The 20,893-nt window shown below is 45.3% G+C and overlaps 1 protein-coding gene across 3 annotated transcripts; it reads left to right on the top strand.

Annotated features, from left to right (window-relative positions):
• The first annotated feature begins 653 nt into the window (after positions 1-653).
• On the top strand, positions 654-20,621 carry MTURN (maturin, neural progenitor differentiation regulator homolog). Of its 3 annotated transcripts, none has more exons than XM_014248684.2 (4): positions 654-823; positions 6,604-6,726; positions 13,230-13,384; positions 17,525-20,621. In XM_014248684.2, exons 1-3 carry the CDS (start codon positions 662-664, stop codon positions 13,338-13,340), a joined length of 396 nt encoding a protein of 131 aa, XP_014104159.1. In that variant the 5' UTR covers positions 654-661; the 3' UTR covers positions 13,341-13,384; positions 17,525-20,621. The 3 variants fall into 3 exon arrangements, with proteins under 3 accessions (XP_014104159.1, XP_014104160.1, XP_005519050.1); XM_014248685.2 differs by having other exon boundaries at positions 20,371-20,621; XM_005518993.3 differs by having other exon boundaries at positions 13,230-20,621.
• Positions 20,622-20,893: the final 272 nt, after the last annotated feature.

Consider the following 20,893-nt stretch of genomic DNA (forward strand, 5'->3'; position numbering starts at 1 on the left):
AAACCCACCCAGGCCTGTAAGGATTTGTTTTCTTTTGAAGCACAGTGCACACCAGTTAAAATCTAAATCCCTTTATAAATGCAGATCAGCTCTTATATCTCCTATGCCTTGGCTGGACATATAGATAATCACTTGGGATGAGCTTGGAAGAGTAGCGTGAACCTCACTGCAAGCCCCACAGATCCACGGTAACGGGACACTGGGTCAGGGGGAACCTCCGTAAAGCTTTTTGATGCCACGGGATGATTCCGTCTGTATTTGGACAGCCCAACAGCCCACATCGGGGTGGCTCCCACGGAACCCGGCGCAGGGGGTACCCGTGTGCTCAGCACAATGGGTGCTGCCGACATTCCGGCCCAGTTCTGGGAAAGAGGGATGGGAAGCGGCGAGGCGAGGCACGGTCTCGCCGACAGCGCCTTCATGCGTGGGGCTTTCCTTTTTTTCTTTTCTTTTTTTCCCCCTCTCCCCCAAGTTGCCAGAAGGCGTCGAGTCAATTGTCTGCGGCGAATTCCAGCGGGGCCGGTGCCGGGCGCCGCGCGCGGGTCGCGAGGCGCGGCGCGGGGGGCGGGAGGGGCGGCGCGCGGGGCGGGCGCGGGGCGGCGCGAGGCGCGGGGGACGCGGGCGGGAGGCGGCGGCGGCGGCGGCGGCGGCGGGGTCGGCGATGGCCTTCGAGGCGCTGGCGGAGGCGGCGGAGCGATGGTGCGCCCGCACGCCCTTCCAGCTCATCGCCGCCGAGGAGACGGAGCGGCGCATGGACTTCTACGCCGAGCCCGGCGTCTCCTTCTACGTGCTGTGCCCCGAGGCCGCCTGCGGCGACAATTTCGTGAGTGCCCCGTGAAGGGATCGGGGGTCGCGGGCGTGCGGGGCACCCCCCGCGCCCGTGCGTGGGCGCGCGGGGGGCCCTCGCGCCTCTCCGGGACGCCCCGTCCGTGCGGATCCCCGGAGCCCGGCGGGAGCACCCGAGGGGGAGCGCCGGGGGGGCGGAGGACGCGGCCGTGCCCCGGAGGGAGGGATGCGGTGATGGAGGGGGGTGGGGCCGGGGGCCGGGGGGATCCTCCCACGAGCTGCAAAATGGAGTCCGCTGCCGGTGGGGGGCGGCCCCGCGGGCAGGGCTGCGGGCAGGGGCACCCCACCCCCCTCTTCCCCATCACCCGGCCCGGGGTGGCTGCGGGCTCCGGGCGGGCGGGGAGGAGCGGTGCGGGCCCCCCCGCCTGCCCCGCGCCCCGCGGGGGTAGCAGCTGCTTCTCTCCCCGCGGCCCCTCCATCCTCCCGGGATGCCGGGGCTGGGGCACGGCGCGGGGACGGGAGGACTGGCAGGGCTGTCACGGGAAATGGAGAATGGGCAGGAATAAAATGGAGTCAGGATGACAGGAGGGCCGCGCCCCCCCCCCGCCGCTCCCCCGGGCCCGCCGCGGGATCCGTGCAGGTGCCGGCCGGGCGCCCCCGCCCCGCCGCCCATCGCGGAGTTCAGCGCCGAGTTTGTGCGGGAAACGCTCCGGCACCACAACCACCTGGCTTTGGGAAGGATCAGGGGGTGCTTTTCCCCTCGGCCAGACCCTCCCGGTGGCGGGCAGAAGTGCAGGAAGAGTCGTGGAAAAGCGGCACCTGGCCACGGGGTTTGTCAGCTGCCTAGTGCCAGTTAACTTCAATGAAAGGATTTTGGTTTGCTTATTTTAACAGAACAGCTCCTAGCACCATTATGGTAGGAATGTCGTAGGTTCTTCCTTTCACGGAACAAGTTTCATCCCTCCTCTTGCTTGACAAAATGTTCCCTAATTCCCTTTCCAACAGGTAAGTGCAGAGTGAGCCCATTTGACAGATGGGTCTATGGAAACAAAGAGCAGTGGAGTGACTTCTCCAGGACCACAGATCCCAGCGAGCAGGACATTTATTTGTTTACTGTGTCAAGTAGATGGTGATGCTGAATTATGAAAGAAGTTATCTGGAGTTTAGTTACACATTTGCCCAGAGATTCATGAGACATTCAGATGTATCTCTTCAGGGGCATCTCAGGGTGTGGATTCTCTCAGTCCTCTATGGGAATAGCTCTGCATGTCCGTCTTCCCAGCACCTCTGAACCTGCCAGACCCTGGTGCTCGTTCCTCTCTGGAGATGCCTGTGCCCAGAAAGGGTCATGCCTGCAGCACTCCTAAACAGGAATATGTATGAATCCAGTGCAGCACTAGGCTAAAACTGTGGTTGGACACTAACAATATTGGAAATTGCAAAGAAAGTCCATTTATTTTCCTCAGACGTGTATTGTTTCTTTATACACTGCTCAATAATTGAGTGAACTCTTTCATACAAAGTCTAGTCAACTTCAAAAAAAAATCTTAAGCAGCTTCAGACCCTATTCCAATGCTGGCGCTTTTTTTTTTTTTTTCCCCTTTTTTTGCATTTGAAGTCACATTTTCCCTTTATTTTGAAAATATTTTCATTCCAGGGGTGGTGTGAGAAGAGCTCCCTGCTCAGAGTCACCACTAGTAAAACAGAGCAAAGGGCTAGCTCCTGTCAAATCTGGAACATAAGCAGTGGAAAACTAGAAGTGGTGTTTTCTTCTGTCTTTTCTAGCCTTATTAGTTGAGTCACTTCTTGTAATGATAATACTTTTAAGACAGGCAGATAGGTGTCATTCTTAAGTCTTTTTATTTAAAGAGATGGTGTTTCTTTAATTTGATTAAGACCCACTAATGATTAGATTCTCCAGCATCCTGTTTCCTTCTCCTAGTGCACTGTGGGATTTAATTTCTGCTCCCAGCTTGATTATCTTGTTTTTTTTGCAGTCTCTTTCCTTTTTTTTTTAATGTTCCAGAATATAACTTTGCTTTCTATGTGCAATAACAGGCTAAAGTTTATTTTAAGGAGACTTAATACAAGCCAAGGGACTAATTATCATTTGCACTTTAAGCCTTGTTGCATGGCTCCTTTAACACAGTGTGGAGTGTGAGAGTGAGTAAGTATAAACAGAATTCACAGTGACACACTTTTTACAGCCTTCTTGCACCCTGTGCCTGTTATAAAGGAGCCTCACATTTAATAAGCATCTGGTGTCTGGTATTCTTGTTCTTTCTTTACGTCTTCATTTCATAATGATGCGACTTAAAAAGCTATGTAGGAGGTGCCAGAGAATTCCATGATAACCCACTTGTAAGGAGGAAATGATGAGCATGATGAACTTAAAAGGAAAGAGGAGAGGAAAAAAACATGGAAAGGTTGCCAAGATGCAATCTGGGGGAGAAAACCACTGAATTTTGTCTAACATCACAGATCACAACAATCTGATACTTTTCATTTCCTAAAAGATATATTTAGGTTAGGCTTTTAACATGCTAGGGATGCAGGACACCCATGTAGATGCTTATTGGCGTTTTCAGTACCACCTGGACACTGAAACTCTGAATCAGCATTTTAGATAGCTGAACAATGTATTATTCAGCTCCTGATGCTCCTGAGGTTCTTGAGAAATTAATTGGACTAGTGTAGCTGTAATCAAGGACGGTGAGGGTTGTGATGCTATTCCTTACAGTCTGTCATTTGTTTAGTCACCATGTTATTCCTGGTATTCATAGTAACTGATAAAATAAATAAAAATATGATGCCATCTTGCTGCAAGATTTCCTGAAAATATTTCAGAACAGAGTCAGCAAGTCTGAATATTTTATGCAAGTCAAATTATCCCCATAAATAAAAAGTTTTGCTGTCATGCACAACAAGTGGGCTGCTTAGAAGAAGGTGGGCCAGCAAGTGATTCTATCATCCACCTATACTGAGTCATCTAAAGGTGTGAGGGAAAGCAAACCCCTCCAGATGCAGCCCTATTGATTTCCTCAGCTATGTGCTGATGCTGTGTAGATGCTGAACTAAATAATTCAGGCATGACCTTAGGTCAGCTGAGGTGGAAATTAGTGGCTGTGTGACACAAAGCGACTGTGAGCAAAACTTGGCAAGCTCGGAAAACACATACTCTGATGATGAGGTTAATATTTTTTTAATTGCACAGCCACAGCCAAGCACTGTGGTCCACCAGTTTGCCAGCAGCCACTTTCTCCCACTGCAGAGAGATCCTCAGGCATCAGGTTTTCCAGGAAAAGCATCTCCATATATGCAGCCTTACTGAACTTTCTAAGCAGGAGCTGAATCCTGAAATTACGCTTGTTTTTATTTTGAAAGGCTGAAATTCCTTTTCCAGGTTCCTCTGGAGATGGGTGAATCAGTGCTGTGAGACCATTCCTGCACTGCCTGAGTGCAGCACTGAACCACCACAGAGAGCTGTAGATGCAGCTGAACCTACAGGCATTTCAACCCTGGTCTTTATTATGGTTGAGGTTTTTGAGGGAAAAGATTAAATCAGCCCATTTCCGAATAAGATGTGTGCACTAATGGCACATGAAACTTTTTGTAGTGTGTTTGTTGCTACAGTCAGTATTTTAAATCCTTTGGAGATGGGGAGATTTCTGGAACTGTTACTTCCTAATTGTCGTATGATGCTATGCAAAAAAATCTCCTCAAAAGCTCAGTGATCAGATTTTTCTCTTAGGTTTTCCCCTTATGCTAGATCATCTTACTCTGCCTACTGCTGATGAATTCATGCTGGTCTCTAAAATGTGGTGCAGCTTGAAAAGAGACTGTAAAAACATGATAGGACAACACAGGGTTAACTTTCCCTGGGGAACGAACCAGCTATGATATATTAAAGGGCAAGGCCTGATTTTCATTTATGTGGAACCTCCTGTGTATAGCTATGGTAGTCAAAAGAAACCACAATTTAAACAAGAATGAGGATCTCAGCAGTCATAATTGTTTTATATATATAAACAATTGCAACAGGTTTAGCACCAGCCAGGAATTGCCAAGCTGCAACATTCAGCTCTGAAGTTCAGCAGTAACTAAACAGTTATTGCTAACCCCAAGTATGAAGAAATCATGGGCCAGGCCTCCAAAACCTTCTCCAAAGGCTGTTTTTAAAATGTGATTTGGAAGTGTTCATTTGATATGAGTGAACATGAGTTCACTTTGTGTATGTTCTGCCTTTTTAGGCCATAGAAATGACAAAGGGCAGACTTCTTTCCTGCTTTTTTTTTTTTGTTGTTGTTGTTAAAAACAGAAGCTGAGATTTAGTTGTATATTTATAGGATTACAAGGCCCATGACTCTTAAGATGGCATGAAGTATCAGGAGACTTGTGGTATGTGCATTTGAGAGTTGGCAAGACTGTAAAGAACTTATTTTTATTGCCAGAATGGTTAAGCTGTGACTGGTTGTATGGAAAGAGCAGAACCTACTCAGTAATGCAGGGCTCTTTTCATAACAACATTGCACTATGTTTATGTTTGTAAAGTGCAACAAGCAGTAAAGAAAATGTAGGTCAAGTGAAGTTCATAGCAAAGCAGTTACAGGTTTTATCTTAAAGATGCAGTTTAGGTTATGTTAAGTACTGTTTTCTTTCATTAAGTGCAAAACTGTATCCCTGGCAGGTACTCGCCGCTGAAGAGGAAGGCAACATGCGAGCCTCATGCTAGGAATTGAAACATCTGTCGTTTTGAGTTTTTCCCTGAATGTTAGTCAAGCTTTGGAGAGATTGTCCTCTTCCCTTGTTTAAGCATAACCTGATGTTTATAGCAAGTAAAAAGGTACTTTGGGGAAAAGAGCTGCTGTGTTAAAAAAGAGGTGCAAGTCTCAAACCAGTTAGGCAGTATTGCACTTCTCTGTGTGGCAGGCTGCCTAACACAGTCCCATGCAACAAGTCTTGAAAGAGGTGTTTAAAATGATGCATTAGCTTGTGCCCTTGGCCACAGGAAGCATTGTTGCCTGGGTGCTCCCTCCATCGCTTGCCAGCTCTGTTTTGAACAACGTCCTAGCAGCAGAATAAACATCAGATTTGAGAGAGGCTTCACAGTGTAAGTCTGGGAAACCAGCATTTCCAGAGCAGGAGTAATTCAGAAGGATCTCAAATGGGTTGGAATGTGCCTGCCTGGGAAGAGAAGATTGGGTTCCAGGAGAAGTAAATCTAAAAACAGGGTGGGAGGCTCGAAGTGTCAGGATGCTGTGAGTGCCCAAACATCTCTCCTTGGCTCTGTGTCTAGCCTGCAGGCAGATTTTGCATCTTTTCTTCTGCATCGTTGAGAGAATTACACATCAAGTTCCACCTCCAGGGTCGCATCATATTTGCACTAACGCCAGGAAGACAAAGAGATGCTTTAGCTCTTCCTGAGGGCTTCACTGCAGCAGATGATGCAGAAAAAGAGAAAACCCGACATGAGTTCCAGGTCTGAGCAGGGCTGATGTCAAACAAAAGCACCTTTATAGGTAAAACGTGTGTGCGCCAAGTGCGTGTACCCTTCATGGTGCAGCCATGAGGCATTTCCGCTTCTGGATCAATTTCCCTGTTTTCTGATGCATCATGTTAATAAAATCCAGGTTCCTCCTCAGAAACATGACTTCTGAAAGAGCCTGCAATGCCTGTCCCCAGGGCGGGTCTGAACTGCAGGAGGCTGGGTGTACTTTGGCAGATGTTTACAACATGTCACCTTATAAAATCACATGGAAGGGTTGGCGTGAATTCCTGTTAATGCCTTTCCTTTCTTGTGTTGCTGTTGGCTTTCAGCACGTGTGGAGCGAAAGTGAGGACTGCTTGCCTTTTCTGCAGCTTGCACAGGACTACATTTCCTCCTGTGGGAAAAAGACACTCCATGAAATATTGGAAAAAGTCTTCAAATCCTTCAGGCCCGTAAGTGTGTTTTTTTCCTTCTAAACATTGACACATTACCTGTGACTTTTAATAGGACAGCACTGGATAGAGCAAGCTGTTTTTTCTTCTCCAGAGATTTACATCTTCAGTTAGCTGCCTGGGTACATGAGCTGGCATTGGATAGTAGGAAATTGTTTCCTGGAAGTCAACTGCCTTTTTATTTCCATCTCTGTGTTTGAGAGGATGAGATTCCCATGCAGGGTGGGAGGCCAACTGGTGTGTCAGCCAGTAGCAGCGGGCAGGGGCTTATGTCCTGCTGATGCAGTGCTGACTCCGAGGAACGGGATACGAGTCAGCGCCATAGGACTCTGTGGCAGAGTTGTTTCCTGGCACTGGAATTGGGGAGTTTTGCAAGGACATGAACAGCAAGAGTAAACCTCTGGGAACAGGAAGTATGGTCTCTCCTTAGGGTGGTTTATTTTATTTTGTGGTTGGTTTTTTTCCCCCCAAGTGATGCAGATATTAGGATGGTTGGCACTTGGTGTTTGCACATACTGGTTTGGTCTTCTTGAGAAGAAGTTAGAAGAGAAGCTGGGTTTTGTGGGGAGGGGGCCTGTATTTTTCTGTTTTGCTGCTACTCAGCTTTCTCTCTCCTTGTTTAACACCAAGATTTGGGCCAAAGTGCCTGGATTTCATCAGGGTGAGGTATCTTAGGCTGACTGTTGTCCTTCATTTTTACCAAATGCTCCCTTTACACAGCCTCTCCTTTTGAATGTTTGGGGCTGGCTAAGGGCTTGGTGCAAAGCAGGGCAAAGGTTTGTAGCCAGAGCCATCCTCCCATGATGTCCATGAGAAAGTTCACCAATGGATGTTTTTATACTCAACTGAGAATGTAGACCTTTTCCCTCCTGTCTTTTTCTGGCTGACTAATTGAGAAGACTGGAAATGTATCCCAAGTATTTAGTGTGAAAGGGAGGGCCTGGAGCACTGATATGAAAACACTGGCCTTCCCTGTGTTACACCCTTGCACAGAGCACCACAGCTGGTTGACATAAAAGAGCATAATTTTAAAGAATCCTTTGAGAGGCTAGAAATAAATAGAACAGATGCACACTTTTCTTAGAAAGGACTGGAAATCTGATCTGTCACTACAGCTGCTTGTAATTGTGAAAACATGCAAAAAATACAAGTATGTTTCCCAGAACAATATAGGGCTCTAGGATCCTCATAGCTGTCTTCTCCTGCTCAAGGAAGCTGTGCCTTTGATGAGAAGCTTCCATTGGTTTAACTAAGGAGAACTTCAGAAAGACTTAATTAAATAGGTGCAGATTACTCATTTCGTTTAAACCACATTTATTCCAGCATATTTTAAGTTGCTGAGAAATTGACTTCAAACCAATTGAAGTCAACCACGTCAAACCAAGTTGAGCTACTCTTCACAGCAAAAAGGTTCAAAGCAAGGGGAACCATTATGCTCATGTAGCCTGAGCTCTTCATTAGTATGTCCCATTTCACCTCATGATTCCCACAGATGACCATACAAATTGAGGTTGAACTAGAATGAGTCTTTTCCAAAGACACCCACTCTTGATCTAGTCTTCAGGTGACTTAAAGGATACAACACTGCTGGACTCTTATTATTCCTATGGCTAGTTACCATGCACTGAATAACCCTTTTGTTTATAATCTGCATTTTTCTAGTTCTGCTTCCTAGCTGTTAAATTTCATTTTGCTTTTGTTTGCTCAAACATGGTGTCCTCAATTGCCAGAGACATCTTGCAGACTATAATCAAGTACCTCTTAATTTTCTCATTGTTGTACTTGTACCACAGACACTAAGTTTCTCAGATTCTCCTTTGACCCAGTATTGAGAGATTTGCATCAGCATAACAAAACTGGGATTATCATTTGAGGTATGGCTGTTTGTAGACAAGTCTAATTAAGGAATGTACTGACATTTTTCCCTCATAGTAACTATTAAAAAATAGCACATACATGGGAGGAAAGATTTAAAAAATTGAATGATTTTACATTAGATGTATGGAAACAGTTATTTTGCACCCTCAGGCCTTTGCCAGAACAAAACTACTTTTCTTCAGTATTGGGGAATTATTTCCTTGGCATCACTTCATACTGTCTCCTGTTCTTTCTCTGCTGGACCCATTTTACTTATGAGGCCACCTTGCTGTCAGCTTCAAGGCAACAGTTACTTGCAGGGCATTTCTTCTCCTCTGTCATAGCAAATAATCTGATAGAGACCAGTCTGGCAAACTCCAGGTTAAAAAATGGCAGTTTAGGAAAAAACTGCAACTGAAGGTCCAACTGGGCTTCTCTGAAGTATCTGGTGGCCCTAGCTCTCAGTCTGGGACATTGGGCACCAGGTTTTTACCAGTGCTTGCTAAGCACCTTCTGAAAGTCTTCTCCATTTTGGTATTCCCAGCAGACATTCGTGATTAGACAGTTCTGAAATTCTTTGTTTGGGTCCTTTGAAGGGAAACATTTAGAAGAAAACAGTGGCAGTGCATCTGCAGCTTTCCATGCCCTTGTGCACAGCATGAGCATCTGCCTTCCCATAACTGAGGGCTCCAAAAACAACTTTTATCAGTAACTCAGCTCAGTCCTGCTCTGCATGTTCATGATAACAGCCCAGACATGTCTCTGTGAGCTTGCCCTGGGGCTGTGGAGTGGGAAGGGACTGGCTTCTCATGCTGCTGGGCCCTGTTCTGGAGACAGTGAGAACATGAATGCCCAGTGGTTGGCATCCATCTCAGTGAGAGACAGAGAATTCCCTCTGCTCATCAGTCTTCCTTGGGCACAGAAGGCAATGAGGGTGGTCTAGGTCTGCTCACTGTCCCTCACTGCTCTCAGGCATCTCTCCCTAATGTTTTATAGGCCTAAGCACAGTGCCAAGCAGGATATTTAATTAGATGAGGCTTTTTAAAAGTGTTGGTTTGTCTGCAACAACTAAACCACACTTCTAAGTCCTGCTGTAGACAAGGTCAAGGTGTTTCTTTACTGGGGGTGGTGAGGGTTAGGGTTGTATCGTTTCATCTCTGTTTTTAGAGACAAGGGGCATGTTGTCTCTACCCATTGCTGCCTTCCTGGGTTGGTTTCCACAGAACTTTGTGATTTGCCTTATTATCCACTTCTTCAGGGAGCATCCAGAAGTGCCAGACACCACGAAGATACATGATATCAACCAACAGCACTGGGCTCAAATACTGTTACTTGCCTCAGAGCATCCTGTCTCCTCCTGTTGCCTTGGTGTCTCTGGTGTAAGAGGTGCCATTCTCTGGTGCTAGGAGGTGCCCATGCTGGTGCTTTTAAGCATAAGCATATGCCTGGAGACATAGTCCTTCCCATAGGGATTCAACAGAACTGTGTTATCTCTAGTGTAGCATCACATGGACTACTAGAGCTCAGTCTTGTACTTGGTTTATTTTTCAGTGTGCTTGTGTGCCAGCTTTTAGTAGGAGACGGTGTCACTCTGCTTCCATGCATTAGTAACTGCAAGGTTATTTGTTAAATCAGGGCACTTTGAAAGGTTTAAGAAAGACAAATGTAAGAAATGCCTGAGGGACTTCACACCAACTGACAAAGTTTGCAGGAAACCAAGGCTTAAGTCATAGAAATCAGCAGCAAATTCCAGGGGTCCTACACTGATCTTCAAAGGAAGAAAGCCTACCTCTGAAGTGGGGAGTCTGCAGTGTACAAGCCATTTATTCCATATTCACTGTATTCATGCATGTCCCAGTGACCTCTCATTTACCTCCAGATGGGTAGTTTAGCCAGCAGAAATAAATAGCTGTAGTTCAGGCAATGCTGCTGATTGTTATCCTCCCTCCTTCCCTTCTTACCATGCCCCTGACCTCCTCCTAGCCATACATCCTTGCCTGGCAGTTTTGTTCCCCTTGGCTTTTCTGCTGATGGATCAGTTCTCTCTTTCTACAACAGTTTTCTGGTTTATATATTTTCTCCTTGTTTTCCTCTCCAGTTAAGTCCTTTGAAGTCTGCTGCATAGCTGATACTTTAATATATGAAGCAGCTGTGGACTAGAAGCAGAAACTAGTGTGTAGGAAAGAAGACAAGGTGGGAGTCAATCTAGGATCAGCCCAGGCCATCTTCATCATCTTACTTTGTTCTTACCTTTTGTACACCCTCCTTCTGTTTTGTCCCAATGTTTGTAGAGCTCTCTGCATTTTGGACCCTGATTGTCCCTCCTTGTATTGAAGGTGTGGGCTAATTTGTTACTGCAGTCCAGAGAGCAGTAAGGGGTTAACAGCAGTGAGGGATCACCATAGTCCTCTGGGAAGCAACAGGATGTGACACCTAAAAGCAAGACCTGCATGGTCAAGGTCCTTGGTGGCTTGGAGGGTCATAAAGTATCTGCAAGAGAATAAAACTGCATCTCTCTTTGGAGGAGTCTCCCATTCCATTCCATTCCATTCCATTCCATTCCATTCCATTCCATTCCATTCCATTCCATTCCATTCCATTCCATTCCATTCCATCCCATTCCATTCCATCCCATTCCATTACATCCCATTCCATTCCATCCCATTCCATTCCATCCCATTTTCCATCCCATTTTCCATCCCATTTTCCATCCCATTTTCCATCCCATCCCATCCCATCCCATCCCATCCCATCCCATCCCGTCTCACCTCCATTCTTCCTCTGTAAAACCACTAAAGTCTACAGTATCACTCTGATTTACGCTGCTCCAGGGAAAAAGGAGCTGGATTTCCTGACGGTGAAGAGAGGGGATGTGTGAAAAGCAGGATGTACGCCCCATCCTTTGGGATTGTGTATGTCTTTGCAGTTATTGTGGTGCATGTTGTGTTTTCCATGCTAATTTTGCAATACAGTATCCCATAAAATGAAGATTCATGTGACTCATTTCCTTGCAAATCAAAGAGGAATTATGACCAGAAGTGGTCATAAAAAAATGCAGTCAAAACTCTTTCTGCCAGGTGATACAAACAGGAGTACAACACTCACATTTAATTTGAATATACCAGATTAGTTTAGCAAAAATAATACTGTTTTATAAGAAAGTCTAGAAAGAGTCCTTGATTTTGCCTTTGGAAAACTGAGTATTTTAATTTTAGCTTCAACATGAAATAAAACCCCCGCATCTTGAAAATGAACTGAGCAGTTCATGTTCAGTTAGGCATTTGATTTGAAAAATATGTATGCATAGGGACAATTACTTTATTCTGCTTGGAAAACAAGAACGTTTTCCATTTGGGGTCTCTCCATAAGTATTTTTAAAATGCAAAGGAGGGGATTTAGTCAGCAAATTCTCCTTCTGTTTCCCTGCCAAAGCAATCCTGTAACTAAAAATCTGATTTTCTCCCAGTGACAGGGAGGAATACAAGCTTCATTGCACTCAGAAGCTAATTCTATGCCTTGTATTTATGTCCACTGAATAATTTTGAATGTCGATCACAGACTGAATTAGTTTAGGTCCCTGAAAATCTGCCTCATTGCAGCCTTCTCATTTCCATGCTCTCACCTAAAGAGTGTCACTCTCCTCACAGTTTTTCTGGGCTTTGCCTCTTTCAAGAGCTAACAGCTGCATCACTCTCCAAAGAGGGTGTTACATGCATCTGTGCTGCTCTTCCAGCCCTGGCAAGCTAAATACATTATATTCTCAGTAATGCCTGCCTGTGATTTTGCTTTGTGGCTATTAATAGCTGTTAGTGTAGGAATCTGAGATTTCCACAACAGATGCATTATTTTGACTGTTACTTGGTTTATCTGTCGTCCTGACTTCTGTTGGCTTGGCAACCTTTTGGGGGAGAGGGGAGAAGTTTAAACATGGCTGTTTGCTCCTTTTCCTGTACTGAAGAGGTGATGTTGCAGTGGTCAAATCCATCAGGTGGAGGCATCTAAACATTGTCCAAAGAAGAGGGGCTGGCAGTTCCTTGGAAGCCCAAATCTAATTTGCAGAAGTTTAAAGGGACAATATTTCAGTGGAATACGCAGTATTTTTTACTGCAAGGGCTTCACACAGCACGCAAAACTTTGTCTGGTGTGATGGAATGAAGGGTTCAAGAGAAGCACTTGACATGGTGGATTCTTTAGAATTTCAGGGACTCCTTGCCTACTCCACACTAGCCAGTCCTTCTCAAGGATGCTTTCTTCTTTGGCTTTTATAGGGCTGATGGAATACAAACTTAAACCAAGACAACTACTACAGTATTATCATGGTTCTTTCTGAAGTTAAACCACTGCCAAGTCTAAACACTCAACAATTCATAATGTGACCTCAGGGAAGAATGTAGAGCTTTTTGCAAGTGCTTTGTTTTGGTTTTATTTATCTTCCGGTCTCTGAGCACTTAATTTGGTGTGAGGATGCATTTTCAAATCTTTCTTTATCCCAGAAGGGAGAGAAAGAGAATCAAGATCATTATTCAGTACTGTTATTGCAGTGTTTGAGGTTTTTAAGAAGTGCACGTAGGATTTGTGTGAAGATTTGCAGCAAAGCTGCACGCATGGGTAATTCACTGTTACACAGTGTTTTCTCTTCTTTGTAGTTACTTGGGCTTCCAGATGTTGATGATGATGCATTTGAAGAATATAACGCAGATGTGGAAGAAGAGGAACCAGAAGCCGATCACCAACAGATGGGTGTCAGTCAGCAGTGATTTTCTGAGAAGCTATAAAAAAATTTGGAAGCCTTTGGTACCAGGTGGGGTCAGGTGGTCCCACGTTAGCCTGTTTGAATTAGCACATCACAAGGGGATATCTGGCTGCCAAGATAAAAGTTTTACAAAAAATGGTTCCAAAAAAATAATAATAATTCATGATGAGCTTTGCTAAGAAGTGACCTGAATTTTGCTCCTGCTTCAGTGGGTTTTCTATGGAGTTGTCTTGGTAGCATTCTGCCGTTATCAGTCTAGAAGTAGTTTTGTCGCTGACTTGTCTCTTCGATTTGTGTTCGAGAGTAGTGTTTGCTGACATGAATGTAGAGTACCGAGAATGTAGGAGGTGTGTGGGAAGAGTGCCCAGTCCTCACCAGTGACCTTTCCAAGGAAACCAGCACAGTGAGCAAACACATCCTGCGCTTCTCTTTTTAGTTCAACAGCTCTAGGTTTTTGACAAAGTACCAAACATGGAGCGACTTCTCCTGAAAAACAGTAGTTTAGTAGTGGTTGGTGCTGCAGAAGTACATATGAAGGCTTAACAAAAATAATGGGAAGCAGGAAATCCAGGAGGTGTCAGACATATTGATGTCATTTCACTGACACCTGAGTTTCCAAGTGCTGAATTAATAACTGGGAGTAACTGGCACCAGCAGCACACATTATAACCAACTGATATTCCGACACCATGTGATCCAAAGGCAAGTGCTGCTTTCTTACAACTCAAGTAAAAAATAGCTATTGCCTATCCCACTTCTGCATGACAACTAACTTTAAGCTTTGCTGGTTTTGATACACTGCCAAATTATTACTCAAACCTTGTGGCATCATGCATTAGAACCATAGAATCATAGAATACGCTGAGTTGGAAGAGACCCATCAGGATCCTTGAGTCCAACTCCTGGCCTTGCACAGGATACCCCAAGAGCCACAGAGTGTGGCCACACAGTGTGCCTGAGAGCATTGTTCAAATCCATCTTGAGCTCTGTGAGGCTTGTGCTGTGGCCACTTCCCTGGGGAGCCTGTTCTGGTGCCCAACTACCGTCTGGGTATGGAACCTTCTTCTGATATCCAACCTAAACCTCTCAGTTTCAGGCCATTCTCTCAGGTCCTGGCACGGTAATAAGAGTGAAGAGATCTGTAGCTGCCCTTGTTCCCCTCCTGAGGATGCTGAAGACCACAATGAGGTCTCCCCTCAGTCTCCTCCAGGCTGAACAGACCAAGTGACCTCAGCCACTCCTCACCAGGCTTCCCTTCCAGATCCTTCACCATCCTTGTTGCCCTCCTCTGGACACTCTCTAATAGTTAAATATCTTCTTTACATTGTGGCTGCCAAAACTGCCCCCAGCACTTGAGGTGAGGCTGCCCCAGTGCAGAGCAGAGCAGGACAATCCCTTCCCTTGCCTGGCTGCACCTGATGGCCCCAGGAGATGCTTGTCCCTCCTGACTGCCAGGGCACTGTTGACTCACATTCAACTTGCCATCAACCAGGACTCACAGGTCCCTTTCCACAGCGTTGCTCTCCAGCCTCTCATTCCCTGATCTTTACACACAACCAGGGTTGCCCTGTCCCAGGTGCAGAATCCAGCACTTGTCCCTGTTAAAACTTCATACAGTTGGTGATGCCCATTTCTCTAATTTGTCGAGGTCTCTCTGCAGGGCCTCTCTGCCCTCCAGAGAGTTGACAGGTCCTCCCAATTTAGTGTTGCCAGTGAAGTTAATATTCCTTCAAGTCCTGCATCCTGGTTGTTAATGAGATGTTGAAGAGCACAGGGTCAAGGATGGAGCCCTGTGGTACCCCACTGGTGACAGATTGCCAGTCTGATGTCATCCATTCACTGTAACCCTTTGTGCCCAGCCAACCAGTTGCTCACCCATCTCATGACATGTTTATCCAGCTGTCTGCTGGACATTTTGGTCAGAAGGGTATTTTTGATACAGTATCAAAAGCTTTACTGAACTCCAAATATATTACTTCAACTTGCTTCCCTTGATCAGTTAGGTGAATTACCTTGTCATAAAAGGAAATCAGCTTTGACAAGCAGGACTTTCCCTTCATGAAGCCATGCTGGCTGTGACCAGTGACTGCATTGTACGCCAGGTACATATATATCATTCCAGAATAATATTTTCCATTATTTTACTGGGCACTGAGGTGAGACCAACAGGCCTGTAGTTTCTGAGATCTTCCTTGAGTGCAACTTGAATGCAACTTAACACTGAAGCCATAAGGGTATCAACCAGCACCTGGTTCTTAAAATTATGCTGGACCTCTTCCTGGGCCTTTGAGCTAGTCTGGGCATTTACACCTTATTGGAGGGGAGCTGAAATAGTGCTTCAGCTGCTATAAAATCTAGTGAGGTTTTACTTATCAGGGGACTTGCTCCCCAAAGGGTTTGGTGAGGGTCTTAGTATGAAGAAGACAACCCCTCATATTTTTTACCTGTTTTACATAGTTGCAAGTAACTTGGATGAGTGCCGGACTGTGAACATGCAAGGTTTCTTTATCTACTTGCCTTTTGTACTGAAAATATAAGAAGCAAAAGTAATTCTGTTGTAATGCAGCTGTTTTCCATAATCAAGAAAGATGTTTCTAAATTTCCTCCTTTTTTTTCCAATTTTTTAAAAATTGTGAAACGAAGGTCACAGGCTTTAAAAGCCCTTTTATACAGAATTAGCTTTATAAAAACAAAGAGTGAGTGAAGAGAATATGCTTGGACAACTCCTATAAACAACTTGCATCATTTTGAAAACCCCTTTGTTAATGATATCTCCTTTTCAATAGATTTTTTAGAGACTCTTTTTCCAGGGTTACTAAAGAGAGCAAGTTTTCTTGATGGTGTACAATTATGGTGGTGGCTTGAGAGATGCATAGCACATGATTTTTTCTGTCAGAGACAAAGATCTTCCATAACTGGGACTGTGTTTGTTACCTGAGTCTGCACAGAAGTGTCTGCAACACTGTAAAAGAGTTTAAGAATATAAAAAAAAAAAAAAAAGGAAGAGAAACAGAGCTTAATGCAACTTTGTACATTCTTTCAGCATGCAGGCATAGACATGGTAGTTGCAGCACCTTTTCTATGGACTAGTGACATGAGAACTGTGGCAGTTCACTGTATAACACTGTACAGCAGCAATAGGCTTTTCGCTTACTGAAATAAAATATAAGACCAGTGGTTTCCATCCCTGCTTTAAGCCCCTAAATTTTTCCTTCTTCTCCAGCTTGGACAGATGCTATAACCTTAAACAGAACCTTCCTTCTTCATAGCATCCAACCCTTGGGTTATGGCTCACAGAAGTAGATCTTATGGGGCTGACTTTCCTCTGTCTGCTCTAGTGTAATGGCAAGTGAGCAATTCACAGTAGTGCAAGCTGGAGACAAAGTCCTACTGTTCAGGTTTGCTAGGCCATTTGTTTGAGGGGCAGGTGGCTGGCACCAGTGTGCAGGTGCAGGCACCCCCCACACACTTGCACGGTGAGCTGGGCTGTGAGCCCAGCCTGACCAGGACACAACCCTCTGCCTTTTACAGACAGGCAGACTTCCAGCTGGATTGGTCCCACCATCTGGCTCAGCGTGTGGCTGCACAGATGAGTGCTGGCACAGCAGAGGGGAGGGTGCAGGGTGGACATGGGTAGTAGCTGAGGACCTGCTGCTAAATGTGCTTTGCATGGTGTCAGGGGCCTGTGGCAGAGGTGTGGACTGGCCTAAATGCTGTGAGGGATTGACTCCACAAGACTCAATGAGAACTGGGCACTGGTGGCAGTGGGATAGGTAGGAATTAACGAAATGAGGAAAGACTAAGATCCAGTGCTTGTAATTGCATGCAGGAGGTTGTAATGTGTACTGCACTCTGCTACCTTTCCCTGCATATTGATTGAATTGTTAATGAGCGGTTGAGCATTAATACAGTTGCAAGCAAACAACGCTGTAAATTATGTAGATATATTATTATTATTATTTTCTGTATTCACTAACTCACTTTTGCTTTGGAATGTCATATGCCATTTGAGTGACTTCCACACAGATTGCAAGTGCTGGACAGCCAGCCCTTATGCAGCACTCTCCCTTGCAAAACTCCCACTGAAGCCAGTGAGATTTTGTTCAGACAGGACCTGCAGGATGAGGGGTTGTGTGAGGCTTGGTCCTGCAGAAAGCTCAGTGCTCTCATTTCCTCCCACTTTGCTAGGAGCCGAATGTGTTGAACCCTGCTGCTGAACTGAAGCATGACCAGGCAGCACTGAGAATAAACTGGAATTTTATACATAAAAAATTTAATTTACATGTAATAAATGTGAATGAGCACTAATATAGAATGTATTTTATCAAAAAATATTGATTCCTTACTTTGACCAAATACATTTCTGTATTACTGTGTTACTTTTTCATACTTGCCAAATGTTGCAAGAGGTGTGGAACTGGTTTGGTTGTACTACAAAATGTTTTTGTATTTCATTTGTATTTTATTTTTCCCTTCCTCCTACCACATATTGCAGTTAGTAGCCATTCAATAATTAATCAGGAGTAGCATGACCCAGTGACTAGGCTGCCAGACTGAGACACAAGATTTGCCAACACATGCATAAATGCTTGCAGACCTGGATATTTGGTGATATGTGGGTTTGTAGCTCTGCCATTGCCTTGCCCTGCGCTTTAGGCGGGTCTCAGTCTCTGAGAATTCAGGGCAGGCTTTCAGTTCTGCATGCAGGCCTCTGGAAAATTGAGCAGGAGCGGGATAAGTCCTTTGAGAGTCCCACCTTTGTAAAAGGGACTGTTACTATTATTTGTCCAGCAGCATATATAGTGCTTTAGGTCTGTGGGTGAACAGAGATACCACTGTCATTGCCTATCCTCAGAGCAAACCAGTAATGAAAGGACACAGAAGGGTCTTCCTTTTCCCTTGGCCTTCCTCATAGGCATTTCATGCTCCAACTAAATATAAATACAGCAGAGCAGAGCCTCTTGCAGAACTGGTGCTTCTGAATGTGAGTTGCATGAATGCAAACAGCAGAGTGCTGCTTGGGCAATGAGAAGTACATGGGATGCCAGATGGAAAGGCAGATTTCAGAACTGTTATGAGTGCAGGGGCAAGAGTGAACAAAGCCCCTTCAGAGAGGGAGATGCTGAGGTTTCTGAGACAGCCAAAGCCATCCTGCCAAGTATCTGCATAGTGAACCGTGTGCATGATGACCTGAGCCCTTACCAGACTTCAGCTCCACCTCCTGCCCTGCTTCTGGCTCTTTTCCAGGCAGTTTCCCTCCATGCATAGTGCTGTGCCTTTGAAAGTCTCATTCTTGTAAGAATGCCACTTTTTCTGGGAATAGCCATAGTTAGTTTTCCTGCATCAGTGACATGCATGTCTGCTGCTGCATCTTGTCACTGTGTCCCATGGAAGGTGCTGTGTGAGATGGTGGCTGGGGGCAGCAGGGAGGAGTGTCTGCTGCAAGGTTCTGCTGAGTAGAACCCTGCCATTTACCCCTCTGCAAGGTGGGACATGAGACTGTGACAGTAAAAACAATTGCAATACCATTGTGGACATTATTTTGGAAAGCTGCCATTCAGGACATATTCCCAGCCTCTTTCAGCATCTTTCCTGATCTTTGGGATCCAGAGCTGATGTCAATGACTGTTTCACTCAGTATTAGCTTTAGCAGTGGCAGGAGGTGAGGATGCATCTTTACCCTGTGTCCATCCTTCCCTCCTTAGCGTAGTCTTCTCAGAAGTTCTTACTCTCAGAAGAAGGGAAGCATAGGAAGGAGGAGAGAAACAACTCTTTACCTCTCACAGCTTGTAGGCAGGTGTATCAGTGGATCTGCAGTTCAGAACAGTGTGAGTCACACTGTCCTTTCTGTACAGGGGGATTAGATGGCATGGGAGATGTCTTATCCCTTGAGGACCTGTGGGTGGTCCATGCCAGACAGGGGTTGTGCAGAAGACAGCAGTCATTTTAGGTGCAGAACCTAGTTTCTTTTCACAGGCAGTTCTGTCTAGCCAGATAATCCAGTCTCTGAAAATCATAACCCATTGAGGCTCTCCAGGTTGGGCATCCAGAAAATGAGACTTGTCTGGTTGCCTTGGGTACTGGGAGGTCTCTTTTTCAGTGCTGGCTGGTTTTGGTCTGGCCAGAGGACATGGGAAATTGGGAAAGATCCCTTCAGGGGCATTAGCTGGATGCCCTTTTCTGTAAATTGCTGAGCAGAGGCAAATGCTTTGTTTTATGTGTTTAATTCTGGCAGGACCTCCCCTCCTCCCCAGCAGCCTGTCTCTGCAGACAGCTGCAGCTGGGAAAGCTTTGTGTGAGAGCCAGGCAGGAGTGACTCAGGGCAGCAGCTCCTAGACCCTGTAACAGGCTGGACTTGGGGTCATCCTTGCAGGGTAACAATGGAGCTGAAGGCTCAGGACACATCACTTCCAATGCAGATATTTAAATAGAGTCCTTAAATTTGATCCATAGAGGGCAGACCCTGTCACTGGGTTTTTATTGGACTTCTGAGACTTACTTGCACTGTTGGTGTCTGATATCTGTGGCAGGTGGGCAGGGGAAACCTGTTCACTTAACCACGTTTACTTGTTCAGTGAGCCAAATAGTCTTTTACATGATCTGTGTTTGATTTTTTTTTTATCATTGGTGATTTTTTTTTCAAGAAAGACAGTCCCTAAAGACACACCCACATTATTGCAAACCCCAATTAATACAGAGCTGAGTAGCACTGCACTGTCACTATGAGCTTGGATATAAAAAAAAAATACAGATTAATGAAAAGGGCCTTCATTTGTCTACAAGAAAAAAACCCCAAACTTCTTTGAACTAGTTATTGCTGACTACAGTGAAACTTACTGGTTTCATGTAAAATACATTGAACTTTGAAATTCCCTTTCTGTACCAACATGCTGTTGCTCATGTAGGCTAAGATCTGTGGTAACACTGCATGTAAAAGAAGCTTTCATCTTCAGGGGTGGTGGTGGTGGTAGAAATGTCAGCTCTGGATTTCAGTCAATGCAATTCTTTTGTCAAGTTTTCCTTTACTAATGCAGGGACTAGTCAGCCCTCCACACATCAAGCAGAAATCATGTGCCACACCGTGCCAAGGCTGTCTTTGGTTTGGTTTCCACCATTTTTCTGGCTGGAAGACCTATCTGTCTTTGGGACTATAAAGCTGTGAAAGGAGTCAGCAAAAGAAGTTGCCCTTTTGTTCAGCACTTTGAAAGGTATAAGCCTTCAGTGGAGCACTGCCTGCCTTCTGATTCTCCTTCCTCTGATACTCATCTACCACCAAGGTGTTAAATCCAGCAGTGTCATTACACCATGAGCTTCCCATTAAAGAGCTTACCAAACTTTGATGACTGATGGTGTCTTTTCTCTGTGAACAAAATCAACTCAGTTGTGAATCTAAGGGGCTACAACACAGCTACAATGCACGTGGCACAGGCTTGACTTCAATGGGATAAAACAGTGTTTACAGGTGTAAGGAGGAGAAAATTATGTCATCTGAGATTTGGGCACTGCAAAGCCAGTCTTGATGGACCCAGAATTATCAGGTGGTTTGGTTTGGCACAG

Source organism: Pseudopodoces humilis, chromosome 1, assembly GCF_049639895.1.
Source record: "Pseudopodoces humilis isolate 2021_Gansu_Grassland_sample_001 chromosome 1, ASM4963989v1, whole genome shotgun sequence".
In the NCBI taxonomy this organism is placed as follows: domain Eukaryota; kingdom Metazoa; phylum Chordata; class Aves; order Passeriformes; family Paridae; genus Pseudopodoces; species Pseudopodoces humilis.

Excerpts from the sequence above, each read along its gene's own strand:
- MTURN (XM_005518993.3), top strand. The coding sequence starts at position 662 with ATGGCCTTCGAGGCGCTGGCGGAGGCGGCGGAGCGATGGTGCGCCCGC. Across the intron at positions 824-6,603 it reads CCGCCTGCGGCGACAATTTC|CACGTGTGGAGCGAAAGTGA; the intron begins GTGAGTGCCCCG and ends GTTGGCTTTCAG. Across the intron at positions 6,727-13,229 it reads TCTTCAAATCCTTCAGGCCC|TTACTTGGGCTTCCAGATGT; the intron begins GTAAGTGTGTTT and ends TCTTCTTTGTAG.